Consider the following 12,813-nt stretch of genomic DNA (forward strand, 5'->3'; position numbering starts at 1 on the left):
CTAAGCTCACGGTCCCTCAAGCCACGCAGATCTCTGGTATGATCAGGAGAATGCAGAACAGGCTTTACCAAGCTGGTTCTTTGACAGCTCCTTGATTAAACTTTTCTGGGCTTCTGTGCAGAGAAGTTGTGGTCCAGGCTTTGTGACACAGACCCTCCAAGAGTGCCAGATTGTGATACCAGGACCCCTAGATCTGTACCGTTAATGAAGGCCCGGGGGACAGAAGGCTGTGGGTGACTGAAAGAGGATTTCTGTTTAGACTCCAGTGTCTTGGTGATTGATAATGGTGGGGGAAGGAACCAGAGAGAAGGGAACAAGCATTTGAGCCACTCTGTAAAAGTATTTTAATCAGAGACCAGGGAACGCAACTTGTGCCCAAGCGAGAGCAATACTGGCAGCTTCCTATCTGCCCCGGGAGTGAAATCCTGGCTCCACGGAGTCCATGGCAAAACTCCCATTGGTTTCAGTGGGGCTAGGCTTTCACCTCAGGGCTGCACTTTGCTTTCTGCGGGAAGTGACTGCCCTCCTCTTTTAATATGTAGGGGCTATTCTACTGGGCGGAGGGATAGCTATCTATTGTGGGAAGGGATAGCTCAGTGGTTTGAGCATTGGCCTGCTAAACCCAGGGTTGTGAGTTAAATCCTTGAGGGGGCCATTTAGGGATCTGGGGTAAAATTGGGATTGGTCTTGTTTTGAGCAGGGAGTTGGACTAGATGACCTCCTGAGGTCCCTTCCAGCCCTGATATTCTATGAACTGGCCTATGGGAGCTACAAGTCCCAAAAGTCATTTCTCCTTCCTGATCCAAGTGGAGCAGGGCTAGCTCGCTACTGGTTTAGACCTTGGTTCAGCAAAGAGGGATGTGGTTGGACCCATAACTTCATTGGGGCTCCACATGGGCATGTGGATCCAGGGCCTTGCTGTGGGGACTGGGGCAAATCGAGCTCAGATGGAGAACTGTGTTATATGCCAGTGTCCATAGTCTCCACGGCTGCATTAAAGACGAGGCCAGCGTGGGCTGCATTATGGAATTCATCCCACAGACCGGTTGCAGGCCAGTGCCTTAACCAGAAGACTTGCCGCCTTCCCCCATCAGCATCGCATAGTCACCCCTTACATTAAGGGGAGATGGAATGGGGGGACATGGCCGAGGGAATTCTAATGTCCACCCATGACGAGCAAAGCAGGGGGAAGTGGGAAGGGAAAAATTCAGTTGTATTGATTTTTACAAAGCCTCTCACTGAAATTCGTTAAGGACTACCAGGAGCAGGGCAAGCAGGGAAGCTTGGTACCAGCCTCGTAAGCCCTGTTATCCAGGTTTGGTTGTCTGTGTTTTCATGGGAGGCCAGTGGCTAATTCAGCTCCCGCTGGCCGGTGACAATGGGGCTGAGCCAGCTAAGCGCCGCCGCGGCTTGAGAGGGCAGGCTGCAAATGGGAGTCGTTTTCCTGCCTCATGCGGCTTTTCATGGCCTCATTATCAAATTATCTTTTTAGCTCTGAAGGGGGGCTAATTAGGGAAGTAAATGAAATCAGTGGGGAGGAAGCGGGAAGGGAAGGGACAGGCTTCTGGCTCTGCCAAAGAGACGGGTGTTTCATTTCCTCCTTGCTGGATACAGGCCTGTCCAAGCACCTAGGTCCGAACGCAGGGAAGCTAGCCCTTCCCACCATTTGCACCCCGAGCCACCCCTGCGGTCCAAGCTAGTATGAGTCCATCGACCTAGGCTGGGAATTGTCCCTCCAGTCGCAGTGTAGCTGTACCTGGAGGTGTCTTCATCTACTGGGGCAGCCTGGCATTGCCGCAGTCTGCTAGCAGCACCACAGGGTGCTTTGCCCCATGCTGATGATGGCGCTTTGGGACTAGAGCCAGGCGTGGACAGTCCCCCAGCCTGGAGCGTGATGCCCAAGAAATCCGGGGGGGTTGCACAGTCAGGGATGAACTTAATTGCTCGGCCCCTGGGGAAGTGCTTGGCCAGCAGGATCCTGGAGTGTAGCCATTCAGTCCTCTCCCTTGTCGCCCCCCCCCCGCCACCAACCCACCAACCCTAGCTTGCTATGAGCTAGGTGCTGGGCCCTGCTGTGCCAGGCACTGTACAGACTCTTAGTAAATGGCATTCCCTGCCCTAAAGCGCTTACTGTCAAACCTCCGGGGCCCTCCAAGTCTGCCATCCGGGTGAGCTTGTGCATCACGCAGGGGGCTGGGGTGGGGGTGTTCTCACTTTCAATCTTGTGTTCCCCTCATTTTCCCTTTTGGACCCTGTTTGGCAGGAGCCAGCACGGAATGTCTGCATATTGATCCCTGTTGAAATTGACAGATCACAGTCAATACGGCTAAACAGTTCAGTTCACGGTAAACTGGCAGTAGAGGTTACAAATTAGAAAATTTTAAGCAGTAGCTGTCTCCATTCCTCTCCCCTTCTTCCTGTCCACTTTTCCTCCCCGCCATCCCCTTTCTCAGCAGTAATTATGGTGTGATTGAAGCGCCGCCAGGCTGCAGCGCTGACACCTCTGTCTTTTCCCTGTAAACACGGGGAGATGGAAATAGACACTTGGAGACGCTGTGAGTGTCACTTTGAAGGTGTCTCTTGTCTCCTCCATTGCAATGCTGGGAGCTTGGCTGTCACTTCTCTCCCCTCCTTGCACAGTGGTTCATACACTGACTGTCAAAGGCGCCCGGAACCGCAGTCTTTTAGCATCAGGTTTCTGTCACAAATCAAATAAAAATAATAAAGAAACAGACAGACAGCGTTCGTCTGCTCTGCGTCCCCTGCCGCGAGCGGAGAGGAAATGTGGGTGGGGGAGGGAAAGAGGCACAAAAAACAAGCTTTTGATCAGTCCAAATTAACTTTAACACCTTCTAAGGGAAGGTGCAGGAATTGCGCTATTGGTGTTACGTGCTGCTTTTCAGTTGCTTTGTTGCCCAATATGTCCCCCTTTCCAGAGGGTCTAATGTTCCAGTAAGTGCCCCCAAGGCATTATTTTATTATGTGGGTTACGCCAACTCCTTGCCAAGGGATGTTGTGAAGGCCAAGTCTATAACCGGATTCAAAGAAGAACTGGATAAATTCATGGAGGACAGGTCCATCAATGGTTATTCGCCAGGATGGGCAGGGATGGGGTCCCTAGCCTCTGTTGGCCAGAAGCGGGGAATGGACGGCAGGGGATGGATCACTTGATGAGGACCTGTTCTGTTCATTCCCTGTGGGGCACCTGGTATTGGCCACTGTCAGAAGACAGGACACTGGGCTAGATGGATCTTTGGTCTGACGCAGTATGGCCGTTCTTATTGTTCTAGGTACTGTACGCTTGTCTAGTGAGCAATTCAGTTCAGAGACAGTCTTCTCATCATCTAAATAGGTAAGACAGGACTAATCATGGGAGGAGAGGAGTAGTTCAGGTGGAGAAACTGAGTCAGTGAGCGTTCACTTGACTTGCCTGAAGGCAGCTACCTATTCCCCCTGGTTGGGTCACCTGCAGAGAGGTGTAACTGAATGACACCTCCTCTTGCCATTGAGCGTGACTCCAGCTCCAGTCTGGTCCCGTTGACAGAAGTATGTTTTAGCCGTGGCTTTTCGGTGGTCAGTGGGATTTCTTCCTCTCTTTTCCCCTTTAATAGGCAGGGCTGGATAATTCAATGCCTGGTTGTTCTGTGAGCAAGGGTAAGGGCAATCCCCTCTCAAGTGTCAAGGCCTTACCTGATGGCAATGCCCACACCCTGGCTGGGCTAGCAGCAGGGAGCTTGAACCTGGGATCTTTGGCTCTTAATGCATGAGCTGCTACTGTCTGAGCTAAAAGACCCATCTCTCTTACCCAAGGCTGTAGAAGACTCCTCAATTGCTAGTTGTCCTGGTCACCTGGGCCCTACCAAGTAGGCAGAGTTTACGTGATCTCCACAGGGGTTAGGAAGAAATCACCTCTCCCATCAGGCACATGATGGAGGTGGTTGCTCTTAACTCTGAAGCCTCGAGTATTATCTGCTGCTGGAAGCCCGATATTATTATTATTTATTATTAATTATGTGTTACTGGAGCACCTAGGAGCACTCCTGGACCTGGGCCCCATTGTGCTGGACACCGTGCAAAAATCAGAACAAGACAGTCCCTGATGGGATGTTCTGGACCAATGATCCAATCTGGCATGATAAATCCGTTGTGTCTAAAATTGTTCCTTGACCCCTTAGCCCTTGTGGATCTACTGAGCCGCAAACATTCTCAGATACCTGAACTTAGACAAAGGCATTTTCCTTCTTTGGTTCATTTCATGTTTCTGTACCCTTTTTTCCGGGATTTAGATTCTCCCATTATTTTGTGCTGAATTTTCCAGTTAGATGAATACTTTGCCACATTTTCTTTACTGAAACTGAAAGCAGCCCTGTGTGGTATTGGATTGACCTGCAAAGCTGTTAAAGCCTGCAGCGTGCCCACTTGATTTTAAATACTTCTCTAGTTCGCAGCATTAGTCAGAGGCACTCCTTGAGATGTATTGTACGTTCAAGTATATTTTGGAGCCACAACAGTTTGACACTGTGACTGCTGTCTTTTTTTTTTTTTTTAAGGCATCTATTTTTGTAGTGTGATACAACAAAACACAATGTGTGAGCTCCTCCTGCTGGTTGTGCAGCAGTATTTTAGCTGTGTTGCCAGGATCAAAAATGTTAAACAATGTGCGTGCAAGGCAGCTATTTTCACTTGTATATTAGAAATATGGGGACAGAGAGGAGAGATGGCAGGGGTATTCTTTGTGAGTATGTGTACAGTCCTGGGATATGGGTGTGTGTATGTATATGTGTTTTGAGGGTATGCATACTGTATGTATATGTTCTGTAGCTAAGCCTACTGTGTGTGCATTCTGCATATTTATTGGGCACGCATTTTGTGTGTGTGTATGTGTGTGTGTGCACTTCATGAACATGCATGCTGCGTGTGACTTGCTGATTGTGTGTGCATGCATGCATATACTTCCCAACAGTCCTGGGTTTTGTGGGACTCTCCCGCTTTGACGCTCCGAGCCCCTGTCCTGCAAAAGGGGCATTTTGACCTGGGCCCACTGTTGGAGCGGGCCCTGAAACGGAATGGTGGTGTGACCTGGTGCATGGGGTCACAGCACCACTGAGACTTGTCTCATCCTCCCCCACACCCTGTCTCTGTCAATGGAGGGGCGGATGGGCCAAATCTGAGTGGCGCTGCAGCCCCATGTCGCATTGCCCATCCCACTTGAGCTACTTGAAACATTAAGAGGCGCACGCGCGCGTTTGTGTGTGTGTGTCACTTGACCATGCAGGCGTGTGTACCTGTGGAATATGCCCGGGTGCCTACCTGCTGTGTCTGGCACATGGCGATGGATGCATGCTTCATCCGCAGGCATGGTGTATGCGCGATGTGGAGGTGAAGGAGGGTAGTGGTATGGTTCAAAATTAACCAAAAATAAATCCATGTAAACCAAGCCGAGAAAGGCTGGAACAAAGGAAGCTGGGTTTTCTGCCTCTGCCCCCAGAGAAGCCCAACTGGCTTGGCCCCACAGCACTCAGTCATCAGAATAATTAAACTTCTCTTGTGGTGGCTGTTTTCCGAAGCTCTGCCGTGATTCAGAATTGGGGTGGGGGGGGAAGAGGGAGGGAGAGGAGCGGGGGGGTCGACAGCCCCAAATGAGGTTGCACTCCAGTACCCCAGGTAGCCTCATTTCTTCACAGCTGATGTGTGGTTCTCATTGTGTTGTTTTTTTTTTTTGCCGCTGGAGGGGAGTGGAGGGTATTTCAGGCCCCCGTCTCCCCGTGCCTGTGCCCTGCGTCGCTCGTTTAATTACAGGTTTTCAGCCGCAGACCGGTGGGCATGCATCGGCAGGGGGATCGGCTCCTAAACCCTGTCATTTCGCCTCGTCAGAGTGCCTCTTCAAAGAGGGGAATCTAGACATTTTCTCCACAAGGCGCGGAGTGGACTGTCTCAGCCCCAGCATGAATATAATGACAGATGCATTTTACAGCAAGCTGGGACTGAATGGGCTCAAGCACGGCTCCTTCTGTCAGCCAAGTCATTATTTTTTGTCATTTGCTGACAGTTTTGGTCTCATTCGTCTTTCTCTCTCTCTCTCTTTTTTTTTTTCCCCCCTGCCTGGAAAAATGGCTAGGTATCTACGAGACCCCAGCGGGGACCATCCTGTACCATGCTCATTTAGATATTGAGGCCTTCACCATGGACCGGGAGGTGCGGAAAATCAAGCAGGGGCTCGCCTTGAAATTCTCAGAATTGGTGTACAATGGTATGTACTGCCCCCCTCCCCCAGACCTACCTCCCACAAAACCGTATTCCCCCCCGACCCCATAATGGTAAAAAACCCATTACTACTAAAGGCAGCCAGCCCTGCGTGTTTGTTACATGGTTCTGGCTTTAACAGAGATGGGCCCAAGCTGGGAAATTTTAGGTCTGGATTTGAGGCCCCTTGCAGAGATGGGGAAAAAGGCCTGTTCTGTCACCCACTCCATCTCCCTGCCTAGGATTGGTCCCTAGGGCACAGCATTCTGTCCAGTTTAACTTTAAAGGGTCCAACCTGTGGGGTGGCCACAACTGCCCATGGGAGACTGTGGGAGTGCTCACAATTAGGAAGGCATCTCTGTTTTCCAGCCTCGCTCCAGTTCCATGGTTTGACCCACCCCAAATAATTCCTCCTGGCTGCTAACACACACTGCAGATTGCTATAGACTGTTCCCTCCTCCCTCCCCGCCCCACACAGGTGCCTCTTTAGTCATTGTGCAGCCAAGCTATCCGGAGTAGCCCTCGTAATATTCCCTCTTAAATTGGTCCCTCCAGCCACTTGATCACTTCAGTTGCTCCTCTCTGAACTTCCTACAATTGGCCGATATCATGGCAGTAACATGGCACCCAGAGAGGAATGTTCTCCAGCCGCAGTTCCACCGGGAGTCAGCTGAGGATGTACCTTGGCTTGATACCTCTGCCTGTGTGGCAGTTTTCAGATTTTTGGTTCAACCTGTTATAAGGCCAGGAGACCAGGCTCAATCCTCAGGTCCACTGGTGTGAATCTGGAGTGACTTCATTGAACTCTAGGGTGGTTGATATGGCGGGAATGGTTTTGTAGTCTTATGACCACAGCATCTGCCACCCACGAATACCACCAGGATAGCACGGAGTAATGCGTGCATATTAAGGAAAACTGCAGATCTGAACACCCTCAAATTTTAGGGAAGCTCGAACCCAGCACTGAATCTTGCAGCTCAGGTCATTTCTAGTTCTTCTGGCTTCTCAGTGACCACAAGGGTGATGCTCTAGATTAATCACAGCTGCAGGAGGTCAGCAAGTGGCTGAGTGTTTAAAAGGATTGGTTAATTTCATGACCATTTGTCCCCATACTAGCTAGGATAATAAGGGGAATCAGATCTCATACCCCGGGGTGTACACTGATCTCACTGCAGAGGTCATGAAGAGCTTCACCAGTTGCCCTCTTCCTCACCATGTTCCTCACTGTGCAATTGACTGGGTGCATTATGGGAGTTTTGTGCCTTCCTCTAAAGCATCGGGTGTTGACCACTGTTGGAGGCAGGATCCAGGCCTTGTGGGACCAATGAGCTGATCCAGCAAACCCTCCATGGTTAAGTGTGATGTGCTTGTGTGGAGGTGTTCCCACAGTTTGTGGTTCATGTTTTGGAGGGGTGTCTGCTGGAATTGGGCCCGGTGCGAAAGCAGCTCCAGTCCCAAACAACCCCCAAACTCTAGGGTGTTTGCATTTCAGAACTGAATTTTGCAGCTTTTCTCCATGAGCAGATTTTAAGAAGGAAAATGTGCATGTCAAAACCTTCTCCCAACCCTTCAGCATTTTGCTTGTGCTTCTTCCTGATTGCAGGAATGTGCTATGCAGCGTGTAGCCCACAATGGGGCACTGTGCATTTTTACGTGATCTAGGATTTGGTTTGGTAGAAGCAACACAACAAAACAGGAGACAAAGTTTTTGGCTTTTAGGCAGCTCTGAACAGCTGCTTGTTGGGGAGAGGGGGATTTCAAAATCTGAGATAACTCAGCCAATCGGTCATGCAGTCAGTTGTGCTGCTCACTGCGGTTTATGACCGTGGTGCCATTGATCAGAACACTGAAAGGGGCAGCAGGAGTGGGGGAAATAGGACATGAAGCCCCTCACTTCTAACTCACTGGTTCAGCTCCAGCCCAGGTTGGTAATGATGGAAGCTTTATACCATCTGATGTCTGCTCTGCACCCTACATGAAATGAGCTTGATGGGTCTCAATTCAGTTCCTAGCAGACTCACACACACCACCAGAATGGGCCCCAAGTGGAACAGACATCAGATGGTAGCAAGCTTCAGTCATTACCAACCTGGCCTGGAGTTGATGAGGCCAATGGCCCATTCAATCATACCCTTGGAGCATGCCTCTCATACAATGGAGATGGTCGCTTTAGAGGAGACTGGAGTGGCTAAGGGTGTGTTGCCACTGATGCTCTACTTATTCTGTGGATAAACTCAGAGCCAGTTGCTAGGACTAAATTAAGGAGCCCAAGTTTTGATTTTTAAATCTTGTAAAACTGATGTTGATTTGCGTTTTTTCCCCACGCTTGAAAAATCCACATTTGGATACTGTAAGCTGGCAGCGGGGACATGTACCCTTTTGCAAAGCCCCAGCTGGGGGACTATATGTTGCACACCTGTGGATATAGTGTATTAATTTTTAAAAAAAGACAGTTGCCAGGAGGCTTGCTGTTCATGATCCACTGTGCTTCATTTTGTACTTTCCTGGCACATCCAACCTCCAGCTAAGGATTCAGGTAGCAAAGCCCAACTGGCAGTTCCTTTGCTAAGTAGTACTATACCTAACATAACCACTAGAGGGCACAGTCAAAACACCATGCACAAACCACTACTTTTACAGTAGCAATGAGCTTGGCCCATCTTGTTATGTAGTGCTCAAGAATAGTGCATTAGTGGACTGTGAAAGACCCTGCAGCAGCCCTGGGCCATTTTTTGTTTCTAAGCCCGTCCTCAGAGGGGGACTTTGACTCTTTCTTTCCCAGGTGGCCAACCCCAACATTCAAACCAGGAGTCAGGCCCCCAAAAATCATTGGATATTTTTTTATATATATAATATACATTGGGTGCTTTTTATTTGTCATCTAGTTTCTGAGCCTTTAGGTCACGTTCCAGACTTTTCTCTATAATCGTGAGAGGCCCATGAAATAACATGTCTCCAGGAGCTGGGGCTTTAAGAAAGCAAGACTTGGCAAGGCTGGTTTCCCTCTGTTCATTATCCAAAGAGAGATGCCCAAGCCTGCCTTGTGTTCCTGTGTTCTTGTCCCCTTCCTCTGTCCTCCCTCCTCCTCCTTGAGATATCCAGTCTGTTTCCTCATCTCCAGAAATGCATACAATCATGGGGTGAAATTCACCCCTGGGCAGAGGCCTACAGGCTGCTTAACCCCTATTTTGAAGGCTTTAGTGGTTCATCCTCATGCTGCAGGCCCTCTGCAGGTGTGAATTTCACCCACAGTGAAGATGTTTTACATGGGGAGGAGGGAACTAAGCAGACGGTAGAGAGTAGCAACAACTACTCTGCGTTGGCATGAGAAGGTGCAGTATGTCACTGAATCGCCCTGTACCATTCAGAAGGAAAGAAACTCTTGAAATCTTCCCCACTGCCATTCTTTTCATTTTCTTTCTGCTGCAGCATCTGTCCCTGGTTATTTTGCTTTCACTTTCCTTATGTTTGAAAAAAGAAAAGGACGAGAGAGTTGTTTATTTCTAATGACTCTAATTATTTGGAAGCCACGGGATTAAAAGGCTGCTTGGAGAATTCTGGGTGGTGGTTTTTTCTCCCCCCTCCCCCCCCGACCCCCCATAAGTGGAAGGGGCTTTTGTGTAGCTCATCTGACATGCTGTCAGGCCAGAAAATAAAATGCTATGGTTCTTGTCAGTGTAGAACCTGTTGGCTTTTCTGCAGAAATGAACTTTCCTTACTGTGCATCCGACAGCCAGGCTTTCTCCAACCCAGCTGTTAGAAAAGAAAATTGAAACTAATAATTACCTTTTTAGCTAGTAACCTTTCCATAACGGTTGAGATATTCACCAAGCTGCTTTATCCGGAGGCAGCAACCTGCTCAGGCATGGAGAGATTTTGACATGAACACCGGTGGGTTTATTAGTTACCTTTCCATATGTGCTAGCGTCAACTAGGCAAGGGTCTAGTTGTAGTTTTCCTTACCACAGATAGGAAGGGATCTGACTCTCTGTTGGTGTCAATCAGTAAGGGTCCACTGATCCTACCCCAGTTTACACCAGCTGAGGATCTGTTCAAACTCTTTTTTCTGAGAACCATGCTAGCTAAATGTGCTAGAAACCAGTAGTGGTATTTTAGATTTATGCTACCAGAGGGGCCAGAGCAACTATATTGAAGGCATGATTGTGGAAAGTCTGAATGGTGTGAATAAAGTTATGGAGAATCCTTCGCGGTGCATGGAAGGAACAAATCAGGGAAGATTTTCGGTTGGTGGCGCTCCGGGGCAGAGTTAAGGTTATTTGCAAGTTGCATTTTGATGGTGGTTGCACATGTGTAAAACGTAGAGCTGGCTGGGAAAAGTCCCAAAACCTTTTTTCTTTGGCATTTGCCAAAGGGTTGAAATTGAAACGTTTGAAAACAGATTCGTTTCGATGATGTTCCAATGGACCTGGCTCCCTGTCAGCTTGCCCACCCAGCTTCCGGGCAGCCGGGGCTTCCTTGGCCTGCAGTTCTGGGGCAGCCTGCCAGGTAGACAGCCCTGAACTGGGGCTCCATTCCATTTCATGGACAACTTTGAAATCTGAGGGTTTTATTCTGAGTTGTAACAAACCCAAATTCTGAAATATTGAATCCCTCTGTGAAATGGAACGGCCTTTCTCTGCCCACGTGTGGCTATAGGCTGTCTGTTGTTGGGGAATGGAGTTTGCATTGGGTGCTCAGAATTAGCTGTCTTCCTAGATTTTGGTTTTGTTTTATTTTTAATAGTTGTGTTACTTGCTTATGGGCATCCTTAACTGATGAACAGCACAGAGGTTTGTGTACGAATGATGAGAATGCTTCTGGAGTGCTCTAAGCACTTTACAGGGATACAGACCTGTGTGAACCATATTGGACCAGTGGCAAAACTGAGTCACAGAGAAGTTAAAGATCAGATTTTCAAAAGGGACTTCTAACTCTGGGTTCCTAAGTCTAAACCCCACAGCCTGGTTTAAGGCGCTGAGCCCCCTGACCTGCCGTGGATTTCACTGGGAGTTGTGGGGGCTCAGCATGTCTGAAAATCCGCTCTAAAGTTGGGCACTTAAAAACTGGAGCATTCAGAATGATTGGCACTGCTGAAAATGTTAACCCGTGTGACGTAGTCTTGCCCAAGGTCTCACAGTGGTGGTCAGGAATAAATCCCAGTTTTCCTGACAGCTACCTCTGTACTCTAGCCCCTAGACCATGCTGCTGAAACAGGAGCGAGCCACAAAGTTTGGATCCAGATTCAATCTTTCTCAAAATTTGGGGGGTTTCTCCCTGAGGTTTTGTTACAGCCTTTTCTCTGGTCCCTCGAGCACTTCATAACATCCCCGGTGGAGCACTGTGATATGTGTATACACAGGCTCCCCCAGGGAGCGTGCACCACCGCATTATAGCACTGATCTCTTGCAGAGTAGGGATAGAATCCCTTGTCCACTAGATCAGGGCGAGTTTGCTAGAAACCTTTTTAAAGGCAGCTGCTGCTTGCCATAGTGTGGACAGGGCTTTTAGAGCAGTAGTTCTCAACCAGGAGTCCAGGGCCCCCAGGGGGCCGTGAGCAGGTTTCAGGGGGGCCTCCAAGCAGGGCTAGCATTAGACTCTCTGGGGCCCAGGGCAGAAAGTTGAAGCCTCACTGCATGGGGCTGAAGCCAGGGGTCCTGAGCCCTGCCACCCGGGGCTGATGCTGAAGGCTGAGCAATGTAGCTTTGTGGGGGGGGCCCTGTGGCATGGGGCCCCAGGCAACAGCTCTGCTTGCTACTCCTTAATGCCAGCCCTGGCTTTTATATGCAAAAAAACAGCTATTGTGGCACAGGTGGGCCATGGAGTTTTTATAACATGCTGCAGGGGCCTCCGAAAGAAAAAAGTTGAGGACCCCCGCTTTAGAGACCATTTTTGGTCTGCGTTAAATCAGGCCTATGTGAACTCAGACCAACCAGGACAGAATCGGGGAGGCTAAGCCTAGACTAGGAGAGCATGAACACAATAAATAATTCAGCCTGGAATAAAGGGCATGAAAGCAGCATTACCGTATTGCACATCTGAGGTTATCCCCCAGCTGAGGGAGGGTGCTGGAGGCCTGGCTTTCATGCTCTCCTGTCTTTCTTTAACTCTTTAACACCTAATTATTGTAACTAGGCTCTGAATTTAAGAGAATTAGTGTTTATCTTCCACCTCCCCCCACCCCGATTGTTTCCATTGTGGGAAGGTGACTTTGCAACAGACTTCACCAGCTTTCAGCTCCCTTCTCCCTGCCAGGTATGGCCAGGTGTTTAAATGCCATTGTCTCCCACAGACCTTGTTTGCGCCATCAGATTGAAATGATTAGAGCTGGAGTGCAGTTACAAAGTGAGAAGGCTATTAAAACGGATCACTTCCACTGGGGAATTTGTTTGCAGTAGGGGGAAGAAGGGGGGGTGCCTTACACCTGGAGATGTCAGATTTAGTATTTAAATAGCTGGTTATTATTTTAATGTGTCTTGGATTTAATGTTTTTCTCCATTATCATGGAAGAACAAACACCTTAAATTGTCCTTAAATTTCAGGAGCTTTAACTGTATTTGTCAAAAGAAAAAG

At 49.0% G+C, this 12,813-nt stretch overlaps 1 protein-coding gene across 2 annotated transcripts in view; it reads left to right on the forward strand.

Annotated features, from left to right (window-relative positions):
• Window positions 1-12,813, forward strand: part of ASS1 (argininosuccinate synthase 1) — a 78,747-nt gene that overhangs the window by 52,434 nt on the left and 13,500 nt on the right. For both annotated transcript variants that reach the window (XM_038374642.2, XM_038374643.2), the window contains one exon: window positions 6,119-6,250. In XM_038374642.2, coding sequence (XP_038230570.1) covers window positions 6,119-6,250 — 132 coding nt within the window. The remainder of the gene's footprint in view (window positions 1-6,118; window positions 6,251-12,813) is intronic.

The sequence above is a fragment of the Dermochelys coriacea genome, chromosome 16 (assembly GCF_009764565.3).
Source record: "Dermochelys coriacea isolate rDerCor1 chromosome 16, rDerCor1.pri.v4, whole genome shotgun sequence".
Lineage (NCBI taxonomy): Eukaryota > Metazoa > Chordata > Testudines > Dermochelyidae > Dermochelys > Dermochelys coriacea.